The sequence below is a fragment of the Hoplias malabaricus genome, chromosome 9 (genome assembly GCF_029633855.1).
Source record: "Hoplias malabaricus isolate fHopMal1 chromosome 9, fHopMal1.hap1, whole genome shotgun sequence".
Lineage (NCBI taxonomy): Eukaryota > Metazoa > Chordata > Actinopteri > Characiformes > Erythrinidae > Hoplias > Hoplias malabaricus.
The window spans coordinates 13,728,807-13,742,397 of record NC_089808.1 but is presented as its reverse complement, the minus strand read 5'-3'; the positions used below and the strand labels follow the sequence as shown (position 1 = coordinate 13,742,397).

Here is a 13,591-nt window from a genome sequence, read left to right as displayed (position 1 = left end):
TGACACAGATAATGAGGGAAAATGACGAGGAAGCGGAAACAAGGTGGAGCTAGGGCGGAGATATGAACAATGACAGACAGACATAGCCACATGGAAGGGGAAAACAAACAAGAAAGTGCCAAGATATGACACTCGTGAGAATGGTGGACTTCGAAAAACACCAGCAAGAGCTGGATGGAGCACCAGGGAATGAAAAAACACAAAACAGTCCCAAACCAATAATTCATTTTGTGCAAGCACTTATCCAGTTCAGGGTTAGGGTGGGTCCGGAGCCCACCTGGAATCACTGAATGCAATGTGGGGACACACCCTGGAGGGGGCAGCAGATATATACACTGTGTGTTTTTGTGGGAATGTGGGAGGAAAGCAGAGCACCTGAAGGAAATACATGCAGAAACGGGGAGAACATGACAAACCGTGCTTAACGTTACTGCAGTTAATGTGGATTCCAAAGCTCACATTTCACTTTGGAGAATGGTTTGAGATGTCACCAGCCTCATCATTTTTGGGTGGTGAGCGAGGGGCTGCTGTAGTAATTCAAAAGCTACACCATGGACCTAATAGCAAGTAGAGCTGAGTAGAGTCAAGTAGAGCAGGTGCCATACAGTGGAAATCATTATTACACACCTAAAGCAAAGCAACCACAAACAACACAACATGAAATTTTAACTGCAGTATCTCAAAAACAATCTGTTTTAAAATATTCTGAAACTTGTTAATATTAGTGAATAATCTGGCAATCCAATATATTTCTGAATATATTGCTGAAAATAATTTTTTAAAAGATTCTAAAAGGCCTCAGAAAGCTAGCGTGAAATTGACTAAACTATAAAGAATTAGGTCAAATTATCAGTGGAAAAAGCTCATAAGGTGATAGTTTCTGTTAGTGATATACAACAGCCAATGAGGCTTGACAGACATCATCTATATCGCACTTTAAAAAAAACACCCCAAAACACTGAGCTCTCTCACACACTTCTGGCAAGCAGTATGTAAGGAGTGTCCTGTGTTTACAAGGATTTTCAGACATGATTGTGGTCATTTTGAGTTTTATGATACTTCTACAAACAGGTAAGCAAATTTATAACAATATATTTAATAACATATGACATATATACACGCAATTATTGAGAAATATAAACAAGAACACCTGGATGAAAAGATAAATCTGACAGTGACTGTTTTCCCTCAGACATCGTCTCATGTGTCTCAGTAGTTCAGTCTGAAACGCTGAGGACATTTGTTCCAGGTGGGACCATAACTTTAAACTGCAAAATCGAAGAATTTCACGAGAACTATTTCTCCTGGTTCAGACAGTCTCTGGGAGAGGCACCAACTTGCATCGTCACTCTTTACTCTGGAAGTGCGCCTGTATTTCATGGGGACTTTTTGCATGAAAAAAGGTTTACAGCAGACAAAAAAGGAACAGGGTTTAATTTAACAATTACAGATACAAGGGAAGCAGACTCTGGATTATATTACTGTGCTGCTCGGGATTACGACCTTGTTATTTTCAGTAAAGGAGTATTTCTCGAATCTCAAGGTTAGTCTCACTTTATGATTTTGCCAATTTTATACAACACGCTCCTCTAGAAGCTACTAATTTTAGGTGTTTGTTTAATTTTATCCAATTTCTCTCTCTAGGACCAAAATTAAAATCCAATAATTATCATTTTACTGATCTGACACCAATAGACCAGACCGAGGACAGTGTGAAATTAAAGGAATCGCATCACTCAGGAGGCTCCGTGACTCTGCAGTGTACAGTGCTGAGTGAAAGCTGTTCAGGAGATCACAGTGTCTACTGGTTCAGACACACACCAGGAGAATCTCCTCCAGGAATCATTTACACTCATGGAGACACTAACAGTCAGTGTAACAGGAGTTCTGAGAGTGATTCTCCTACACAGAGCTGTGTCTACAAACTCCCCAAGACCAACCTCAATATCTCTGATGCTGGAACTTACTACTGTGCTGTGGCTGTGTGTGGACAGATACTGTTTGGAAATGGGAGGAAGCTGGAATTGACTGGTGAGCAGTAGGTCCATTTAGACTCAAAACATATAATACATTGTTGTACAAAAGCCCATGTATATAACGAGAGAGTTCTTTATTTTAGATCCAAATCCAGACACCAATCCCAACTGGAAGATCATAGCCTTGGTATCATCAAATATACTGTGTTTGATCATCATTGCTGTCCTCTTGTTTGCCAGAACAAAGAAAAGGAATATCAGCATGTCAGGTAAGTCAATGACTGGTTTATAGATCATATTACATACCAACACCTCCAAATCCAGAAAGGTATAAAAGAGGTTTTAGCCACTCTATATGTCCAAGCTCTTTGGGAAACTTCCATCTAAATAGGTGCAGTAATTAATACTTAAAAAGTACAGAGTTGTCAAATACGTAAAAAAAAAAAATGTGTACGGAACCTATGTAATATCCTGCCATTAAGTTGATGTCATAACAAGTGTGACATAAATTAAAGCTAAGAATCTGCCACAAAACGTAATAATGAATTATAGTAAACAATGTGCCACATTGGTGGGTAAATGCAGTGTCACTACCACACAGCTCCAGGGTCTTCTCCCCCCACACACTCCACACTAGCAAGTGACAAGTCGCTTACATTGCTCTAAGTTTGTCTCTTGTGGGTATGTTTGGGGACACTCATCACGTGTGGGTGTGTACAAAGGTCCAAGCTTCACAGTTCTACACTTCAAATCGTCCCTGTAAATGTGCAAAGACACATCATTAAAAAAGAGCAAAAGGAGAAACAGCAGTTATGAGCTTCTTTTCAACATTTAAAACCCACACTGTTGAGAACAGGAATGAAAAGGTAGTTCTGACGCTGGGAACTTCTGACCACCGCATCTGTGATTAGGCCTGGGATTTATTGGTGATGATTGTTGAAAATGTGGCTGTACATAACTCACTTGAATAAAATTGAGAAACTCAATTTGCTGCTTGTCAGTGTGTCACTTGCCACCTGTTGAATTTATTATTTATAAAAAAATAATTAAACATTGAATGCATGTTATTCATTCATTCATTCATCATCTGTAACCAGTTCAGGGTCGCGGTGGGTCCAGAGCCTACCTGGAATCATTGGGCACAAGGCAGGAATACACCCTGGAGGGGGCGCCAGTCCTTCACAGGGCAACACAGACACACACACACACACACATTCACTTTTGAGTCGCCAATCCACCTACTAACGTGTGTTTTTTTGGACTGTGGGAGGAAACCGGAGCACCCAGAGGAAACCCACGCAGACACGGAGAACACACCAACTCCTCACAGACAGTCACCCGGAGCGGGAATTGAACCCACAACCTCCAGGTCCCTGGAGCTGTGTGACTGCGACACTACCTGCTGCACCACCGTGCCGCCCCATGTTATATTAATATTTTTATATGTTGATATATGTTTGAAAATAGCCAATTCCAAATAGGTTGGCCCTTATGTCAAGCATGGTCATTGGTAACAAATTCGTATGGAGATAATTACAAGATATTTTAATATATTTGTTATATATATATATATATATATTTTTTTACAGGTGAAACAGCGCAATCACATTCATCATCTGCTCCTATGACCTCTTCTGTGAAAGATGTGAAAACATTAATAAAAAAATCATTATTTTCTTTAGCTACAGATAATTTACACAGTATGATATATGCATATGCAGAGATATTATATATGATATATATGTTCACATTTTGTATCAAAGCATTGAAATGTTTGACAATTAATCTAATAAGAGCACAACTGTTTGCTTTCAGAATGTGGAAAAAGGAGAGCTGAGTTACGCTGCAATTAGTTTCCATTCAAGGAAATCCAAGAGGCGAGAGACACAGACAGGCACCGGCACTAATGTCATATACACCTCTGTCAACGGGCTGAACTGAACATGGGAACAATTCTAATTCTTTATTTATTAGTTATAAATAAAAGTAAAGTTTGTCCATTTTATCAGCTTTATTTAACATAGAGGTGCACTTAGCAGTTCACAGCAGTGCTGTGTTTGATGTCACTTCTGTACTGAATAGTCCACCAAGCAACATCCAGCCAACAGCATCCACTCTCCATTGATGGAGGACTAGAGGATGACCTACAAAAAGTTGTGAAGCAAAAAATGAGCTACTGTCTCTGTCTACATCTACAAGGTGGACTAACAAGGCAGGTGTGTCTAATACAGTGGAAAGTGAGTGGGCACAGTGTTTACATACTGCTCTGTTGTGGCTGTATTATAGCCCGAGTCATTTTTTGGCCAGGCACTATTTATGCCTTATGTGTGTTTCTTTTTATGTTTGTGTGTGTGTGTGTGTGTGTGTGTGTGTATGACAATATCTATACACAAATATCACATTTAAAATTAATTAATGAATAAAGTTTTTGTTTGCTTGTTTGTTTGTTTGTTTTAAATACAGTGGAACACACTGTTGTGACTTGCTTAATGCCTACACCAAATGTAAATGTGATTATATCATGATTTATACCAAATTTATTAAGGAAATAAAAACTTTTTTTTCTAATGACCGTAAGTGGTTATTCTTTTCAAAATATGTCTGAGTGTATGATATCCCGAGATGGACTGGCATCCTGTGTTACTTCCTTTCACTCAAAATTTCCAAAAATTATGATCAGTATCAAATGGTTAATAAAGATGATCACTGAAAATAAAAAGAAAGTGTCATCTCCGCTTGTTAGTTTGTACTATACATCATATACTGTATTATTGTTGTTGATTTTATATGATTTTATATCTACAATTCATTGCTAATACACAAACAGTGTTAATGATAACACTACATTTAGATTTTGGTTTTCAGTTTCTGACTAGGTATTATGATGGTAATACCTAGTCAGATTGCAGTCAGATTGCTGACACAACCCTGATGTGACCTGATGTGACCTGCTAGCGTTTTCACTGTTCTTGGTTTAGGTTTTTGCCTTGTGTTCCTGTGTGTCTTCCTTTGCCACGCCCTGCACCTGAGGCATGTTAGGCAGTGACTACACTCTTTTCATCCATGCTCCAGCATGAGTCACACACATTTGCTTGTCCATCAGGAAAAAAATGGAGCCAATTAAGAGCCCAACAAACATTTGTCCCTTGAGGCCTATACTGTCATGAGCTGGGCCTGGCAATGATGATGATGCTACTAGTTTTGATTCAGTGTCTCTATGAAATGTTCAATGTTATATTACCAAGCTAAAAGTGGTCTATGTCTTTCCCAGACTGGGTTCACTGCTTAATGGGAGGCCTACACTGGACAGCATATTTTAGTTTAGAGAACATTCATTCATTCATCTTCTGTAACCACATGCTCTTCAGGGTCGCAGTGAGTCTTGTAGTGTCACCATGCTAATCACTCTGAACAATATATAACTAGCACAAGTCAGTGTGCAGTCCAGTAAAGTCCTACGATTCCTTCAGGATGCACCACAGTGGTGAGAAGATTCCAATCCATAGCAATTCCTCATGGAAACAAAGTTCTCAGTCCTCCTTAATACTGCTACGCTGCTGCAGTTAACTCACACACTCCTTTTCTATATCACTGAGTTTCCAGAAAGCCTGACTCACTCTAATATCCATAGTCTCAGACACCTGCCTGAAGATAAAGTAAATCACTGGACTGTGAGCACTGCTGCTAATCACAGTAGCTTTGAGGTAGCACTTCAGCTGTAGAAACGACCTTGCTCTAAGCCCAGAACAAAGCCAACACTGAAGTATTAGCACTCACTAAACACTTCCTCTATTTGCAGGGGCGGGGTGATAGGCTGGGATATTAAAGGGTTAAAGGGTCACCCCTCCCTAAAATTTTTGAACATGGGTTTCTGGCCAATCGTGATAAGATGCATGTAGAAATATCACAGTCCCACCACAATATTTTCCATTAAACCAAGGGCAGTTTGAAAGCAAAACAGGAGGGTCATCTTTCAAACAAATGAAATATGTCTGGAGTATTCTATCTAACTTTTCTGGCTCTGACCCAGTGTAAGTATTATATATCTACTGTATATCTGTCTAATACCTATGAGGTACAAACAAATCTGAAATAATAAAGGATGAGAATGAAATGAGAAATGTTGGAGTATGGTTAATAATTCTTAATTTAGTATTTTATGATATAACTTTAAAATAGCATTTGATTATCCTCTTAAGGTGGATGCAATGCTGAACATTTTCTACCAGAGCTGGAGTCAACAGTGAAGGTCCAGACTGGACTTCACACCAGTTTTGCGTGCAGCCCCCAGGAAAGTGAGCACTTCTATTTAATGTGGATCAAATTTCCTCTGAACCAAGCTCCAGTGTGTATAGCAGCAGTTAAAAGATTTGCAAGTGATGTGGCAATGTGTGAACAATTTCAAAACCAGTCCAGAATCACAGCCACATGGAATAAAAAGACCTTCAATCTGACATTTTCATCAGTGGAACCTACCGATGTTGCAACATACTACTGTGGATCATATGATTTTGGAGAGCTCATTTTTGAAAATGGGACTAAGCTGATCCTTGAAGAACACAATGAGGGTGAGTATGAAGCTGGATCTAAACGTGAACACAGAAAGAACAAACCTGTCACTATCAGAAACAATATTTTTAGAAATTGCAAAAATATAATCTATATTTTTTTTTAGCTGTCATACCATGTATCTATTTAATACATAGATACACAGTAAATACACCAGTGTTAAATCAAGACTATTAGTGATAACTTAAAACTGAGAGTGTTAAATTATTACACTAACAGTGTTAATTTAACACTAATAGTGTTGATTTAACACTGGTGAATTAACTGTGTAAATAGACTAAATAGATCTATCCATGGATCTATTTCTACATATAAGAGGATTGAAAAACAAATCAAACAAAATTGTATATCTATAATTCTTCAGCTAAATTGTGTCTTTGGAATCCACTAATTTTTAATAGATTCTAATAATTAATAAATTTTTTGAGTTACAATTATTTTATTACTGATATCTATCCCTTTTACAACAGTTTCACCAAACACTCCAGTCAAAGACAATGAAGAGAAAGACGGTGGGTGTGACTGTGTCATTAGTTTATAACATTCAATAATATTAATTTGTCATGAAATAAATGCCACTCTATTTTTATTCGTGGTCTAAATATCATAATGATCTTAATTCTATAGCTTAATTCAATCTAGGTTTTTATACAATGCAGTCAAAAACATTTAACTACTCTAATATTGGTTTTAGTTTTCCTATTTGTCATTTTATGATTTGAGATCCAGTAATAGAATACAAGAAGACATACAAAAGATTTTGCTACTTATTTAAATGACAAATGTCTGCACATGCTGTGTTTATTTGGGCTGCCCTTGTCTCTTTCAAATATTTAATCAATTTTGAAGATCTGAAACAAATAAATTTGACAGATATGAAAAAAATCCTGTTTTGTGTACAACACGTCATTATGTTTAAAATTCTTTAATGTTGAATTTAAAACTGTGAAATAACTTACAGAATGGACAAGTAACTGCTCAGGGCTTCAAATAAATGACAGTTTTCTTGTTTTTGTGACACTAGGGAAAATGCGTGTATCTGAAATCCTAGTGGTGGTGCTAGCAGTGACTCATGTAGCATGGATATTTCTAATCATTTGGCTTTGTCACTTTCTAAGGAAGAAAAGAGCAGGTAAGGACCACTGCCTAAAATGCTGAATTACAGAAGCAACAAATATCTCTATATATCCATAATTGTAAAAAGACCTGTTTGATGAATAGGAAAAACTCTTTTTAACCATGTTTAACATAACAGACTATATAAATACATAATATATAATAAACTAATATTTTGTATGTATAGTCAACATACATTTATTTAATGTGGATTTTATTTTTGGATAATTTCTTGCAGGTGAAAGTGTTGAAGCCAAGAGTGCAGCTGACAAAGTAAGTGTTGGTTAAGTTTGTGTGTGTGTGTGTGAGTGAAGGCGTTCAAAGTCATGGTACCATTATATAGTGACCATAAAGACTGACTTCACATATAAACAAAAACACAAACAAAAGACTGTTCTCCCACCGTATAAACAGTTTTGTTCAGAACTGGTTTCAGAGTCTGTTCCTTTTTAATGGAAATTAGCCACTGTTCCCCTGACCTGAGTGCCAAGGAGCACAAGCAAGAAACAAAAACTCTAGTTAGTTAAAGTACCAGTGGCTGCAGTGAGACAAAATGAAAGATAATAATAAAAAATATAGATTTTTTTAAATAAGACAAAATGTATTGGGGAGATTCAGCACCAGCTTCTTGACGTCACAACATAATGGCAGAAATTCCACCTTCCAAGTAGTCTTACTTTTGTTTGAGATGAGGCATTACACCACTGTGTCATCAGCAAATTTCACAATAGGGTTAAAGCTATGAGCGTCTGTGCTTAAAAAGTGCTGAAATATTTCAGCTCCATAGCAGTCAATATGTGTCTGTCAATACTCATCCAGAGTTGCTGCATTGAGCCTCCTCTTTTCACTGTACCATCTCCCTGAACTGCTTTTCTTACTTTGTATGACCCTGATATGTATCGTGTCATATCCCCAGAGCTTAAACCTTCACTGTATGGAATGGTATATATCCATGGTTTCTGATTAGGAAAGACCAACAGTCACCATGGGAACATTATAATCAGTCCATTGGGATATGAAGCTCATAATAAATCCAATGTCATAATTTTCAGATCTTCCTGTTTAGCCTTTAGAAATATGAAGTGATAAGGTGAGAGGAGAGAGCACAGCCAGGAGAGAGGCGGCTTTCTAAGAGTTTTTAGATGATTTGTAACTACAATTCAGTGTACTACTGTGTTCTTGATGGAAATGTTATATTCTGGTAGAAATTATGCATAACTTATTTGAAGTTTGCCTTATTAAAGTTGACAGCCGAGATGATGTCTGCATCTGGGTGTTTGTCGCAACGTCTGCTGATCTTATTTTATAGTGTGACTAAATATCATGCAGCATCTCTATGTGTCTGTGGTGGAATATGAAGGGCAATGGTGATAACTTCAACCTGCCCATTTAACAAAAAATGTTTTTGGCATATTTAATCAGGACTCATATCTCTTTGCATGCTGTGTTTGTTTGACACCATTTAACATTATCTTAATGCTCTCACATAAACCAGGGTACAGTGATGTGACTGTAAATTCTCAGATGGGTAGGCAGGACAAGTCTATAGACTCTACACTAAAAAAAAAAAACACAGAATGGCTCATTTTATTTTATTTAGGCAGCCATCTAAAAACAGACACCAAACACCAAAAAGGTGTTTTATTTAAAGTTTGTTCATTGGTAGGAGCTCCAGATCCCCATATGAGTGTGCACATGCACTGAGAAAGTGAATTTATCATAAAATGTTCCATTTAAGGTTATATAGGGTGTGCATGTTACTGTCAAATCAAGGCTCACTTTGGGTTTTATATATATACACACACCTGGACATCATTGATCTCTTCACAATATATACTGTGCTCCTAAATTTCTGACTGAATGTGATGTTTAACATGTGTTTTATTTTTGTTAAACCACAGATGGATGATGTAAAATATGCTGCACTCACCTTTGATAAGAAACAGAAGAGGACTTTACCGAAGACCAGTGGGAAATCAGTCATATATGGAGCTGTGCGACACCAACAGGAATCATAACTCACAATAAATCTAATGTGCAAATCTCATGTTAATAAAATTCTAACACTGATCTCCATGTGTCCTTCTGGCTAAAATTCTCCTAGAGTTTGTAGATGTTAATATGGTTTTCCAGAATCTTTTTTCCCCCTTTACAATTAGCCTACCCATTCCTCCCATCTCAGCTGAACACAACTGAGATGCAAATGATAATTGCCCAAATCTGCTACATCAGCTAAAAGAAGGCCACCACATGTAGCATAATGGTGGAGGTGGGGGGCAATCCTACTCACTCAGAGAGAGAGAGAGAAGGCCCATTATGCTCTCTTGGACTTGGATGGCTTTAGCACTGATAAAGCACCCAAGCACTAGGTCAATGCTTGTACTCATCTTATGAGCCCCTTCAGTGATGGTTTTTAATTTAAAGCTGAAAATACACCTCTGTTGACAGAGTACAGCAGTGCACGAATGTTTTTCTGGGACAGATCATGTGTAATGTCTGCTTGACTAGTGCAAGTGGTTAAGTTATAGTAGGACTAAACTAGTCATTATTTGTAAATCACTGATTTTGCATGTGTTTGTATAAAAAACATTCTTTTATTCATTCTCTCAGTTCCTATACAATTGTATTTATCCATCCATCCATCTATTATCCACCGCTTATCCGGGTCCGGGTCCGGGTCGCGGGGAAGCAGTCGGAGCAAAGAAACCCAGACCTCGCTCTCCCCAGCCACCGACTCTAGCTCCTCCGGGGGTATACCGAGGCGTTCCCAGGCCAGTCGAGACATATAGTCTCTCCAGCGTGTTCTTGGTCTGCCCCGGGGCCTCCTCCCCGTTGGACATGCCCGGAACACCTCTCCAGGAAGGCGTCCAGGAGGCATCCGAACCAGATGCCCAAACCACCTCAACTGGCTCCTCTCGACGTGGAGGAGCAGCGGCTCCACTCCGAGTCTCTCCCGGATGTCCGAGCTCCTAACCCTGTCTCTAAGGGAGAGTCCAGACATCCTGCGGAGAAAACTCATTTCAGCCGCTTGTACCCGCGATCTCGTTCTTTCGGTCACTACCCAAAGCTCGTGACCATAGGTGAGGGTTGGGACGTAGATTGAACTGTAAATCGAGAGCTTTGCTTTTCTGCTCAGCTCTCTCTTCACCACAATGGACCAGTACAGAGCCCGCATTACTGCTGACGCCACTTGGCTACGCCGAGGAATTCTGTCCATAAAAATTGTGAACAGAACCGGTGACAACGGGCAGCCCTGACGGAGTCCAACTCCGACTGGAAACCAGTCGGACTTACTGCCAGCCATACGAACCAGACTCCTGCTCTGTTTGTACTGGGACTGGATAGCTCGTAACAAAGAGCCCAGTACCCCATACTCCCTGAGCACCCCCCACAGAATACCCCGAGGGACACGGTCGAATGCCTTCTCCAGATCCACAAAACACATGTAGACTGGTTGAGCAAACTCCCATGCACCCTCCAGGATCCTAGTGAGGGTAAAGAGCTGGTCCTGTGTTCCACGACCGGGGCGGAATCCGCATTGTTCCTCCTGGATCCGAGGTTCAACTATCAGTCGGACTCTCTTCTCCAGTACCCCCGCATAGACCTTACCGGGGAGGCTGAGGAGTGTGATGCCCCTATAGTTGGAACACACCCTCCGATCCCCCTTTTTGAAAAGGGGAACCACCACCCCAGTCTGCCAGTCCAGAGACACTGCCCCCGATGTCCACGCGATGTTGCAAAGACGTGTCAACCAGGACAGCCCCACAACATCCAGAGCCTTGAGGAACCCGGGGTGAACCTCATCCACCCCCGGGGCCCTACCGCCAAGGAGTTTCCCTACCACCTTGGCCACTTCAGCCCCAGTGATAGACGAGCCCCCCCCGGGGTCCCCAAGCTCTGCTTCCTCTGCGGAAGACGTGCTGGTGGGATTGAGAAGATCCTCGAAGTATTCCTTCCACCGTCTGGTGACGTCCCCAGTCGAGGTCAACAGTTCCCCACCCCCACCATATACAGTGTTGGTGGAAAACTGCTTTCCCCTCCTGAGTTGCCTGACGGTTTGCCAGAAACTTCTCGGAGCCGACCGAAAGTCGTTTTCCATGTTCTCACCGAGCTCCTCCCACACCCGAGTTTTTGCCTCAGCGACTGCTGAGGCCGCAAGCCGCTTGGCTCCTCGGTACCTGTCGGCTGCCTCCGGAGTCCCCTGAGCCAACCAGGCTTGATAGGACTCTTTCTTCAGCTTGACAGCCCCCCTCACCCAGGGTGTCCACCACCGAGTGCGGGGATTGCCACCCCGACAGGTACCGACAACCTTGCAGCCACAGCTCCGTTCAGCCACCTCAGCAATGGAGGTCCGGAACATGGCCCACTCGGACTCAATGTCACCAGCCTCCCCCGGGATGCAGTCGAAGCTCTGCCGGATGTGGGAGTTGAAGATTTTCTGACAGGTTCCTCTGCCAAACGTTCCCAGCAAACCCTCAGCACACGTTTGGGCCTGCCAGGTCTGTCCGGCATCCTCCCCCGCCATCTGATCCAACTCACCACAAGGTGGTGATCAGTTGACAGCTCAGCGCCTCTCTTCACCCGAGTGTCCAGAACATATGGCCGCAGGTCAGATGATATGACTATAAAGTCGATCATCGAAATGCGGCCTAGGGTGTCCTGATGCCAGGTGTACTTGTGGACACCCTTATGTTCGAACATGGTGTTCATAATGGACAAACTGTGACGAGCACAGAAATCCAATAACTGAACACCACTCGGGTTCAGATTAGCGGGGCCGTTCCTCCAATCACGCCCCTCCAGGTCTCACTGTCATTACCCACGTGAGCGTTGAAGTCCCCCAGCAGAACAATGGAGTCCCCAGAACTGTTGAGGTGTTGAGGTGAGCCCAACTATATCTAGCCGGTACCTCTCAACCTCGCGCACCAGCTCAGGCTCTTTTCCCACCAGAGAGGTTACGTTCCATGTTCCAAAAGCCAGTTTCAGTAACCGAGGATCAGAACGCCAGGGCCCCCGACCCCGACCGCCACCCGATCCACAATGCACCAGACCCGGATTACTACCTCTCCCACAGGTGGTGGGCCCATGGGAGAGTGGACCCATGTATATCCTTCGGGCTAAGCCCGGCCGGACCCCATAGGTGAAAGTCCGGCCACCAGGCGCTCGCCAAGGAGCCCCTCCCTCAGGCCTGGCTCCAGGGTGAGGCCCCGGTAACCCTGCTCCGGGCAAGGGAGGCTGTATCCACGTTTTTCTCTTTTTCATCCGTGTCTTTATGGATCACTCTTTGTCTGGCCCATCACCTAGGACCAATTTGACTTGGGAGACCCTACCAGGGGCTATTGCCCCCGACAACATAGCTCCTAGGCTCACGCAGGCACGCAAACCCCTCCACCACGTTAAGGTGGTGATCCAAGGAGGAAAATCCAATTGTATTTATAAATCTTATAAACATTTTTGTTTCCTGTGTTGTGCTTCTAAAGTCTATGTTTGTTGTGTTGTCTTCCCTATTAGAACAACCACTACAGAGCACAAGAATTCTTTACACTCTTTGCACTTTGCCTTTCATATTTATTTATTTTTTGTTTGTTTGTTTGTTTTTGTCTCCATCACAATGGTTGATTCCGAAACCTGACAATTAGCCACTACTGGTTTGACTGAACTTCACAATCAGTTTTTCTCAAGAGTATTCTTCTACAGACCTCACAGTTTCCTGTTTAATGGCATAGCTAAACTACGCCAAGTCAAATCAGACATCAGAAGAGTAAACTAAAAACAAACATTGTATTACTTTTATGTATATTATGACTATATTGATGTAAAGTGACCTTTATTGTAAGAAAAGCACATCATATGTCAAGCATGTTCATTGGTAACAAAGATAGGCTGGATATGAGGGAAATCCATGTATAGTAATATACGTCCATCTCCTA

General features: G+C 41.4%; 1 protein-coding gene across 1 annotated transcript; it reads left to right on the top strand.

Annotated features, from left to right (window-relative positions):
* The first annotated feature begins 1,028 nt into the window (after window positions 1–1,028).
* LOC136707326 (uncharacterized) lies at window positions 1,029–3,917 on the top strand. The gene is made up of 5 exons (XM_066681319.1): window positions 1,029–1,071; window positions 1,193–1,543; window positions 1,696–2,031; window positions 2,217–2,245; window positions 3,792–3,917. The coding sequence occupies exons 1-5, from the start codon at window positions 1,029–1,031 to the stop codon at window positions 3,915–3,917; spliced, it is 885 nt and encodes a 294-aa protein (XP_066537416.1).
* The last annotated feature ends 9,674 nt before the right edge of the window (window positions 3,918–13,591 follow it).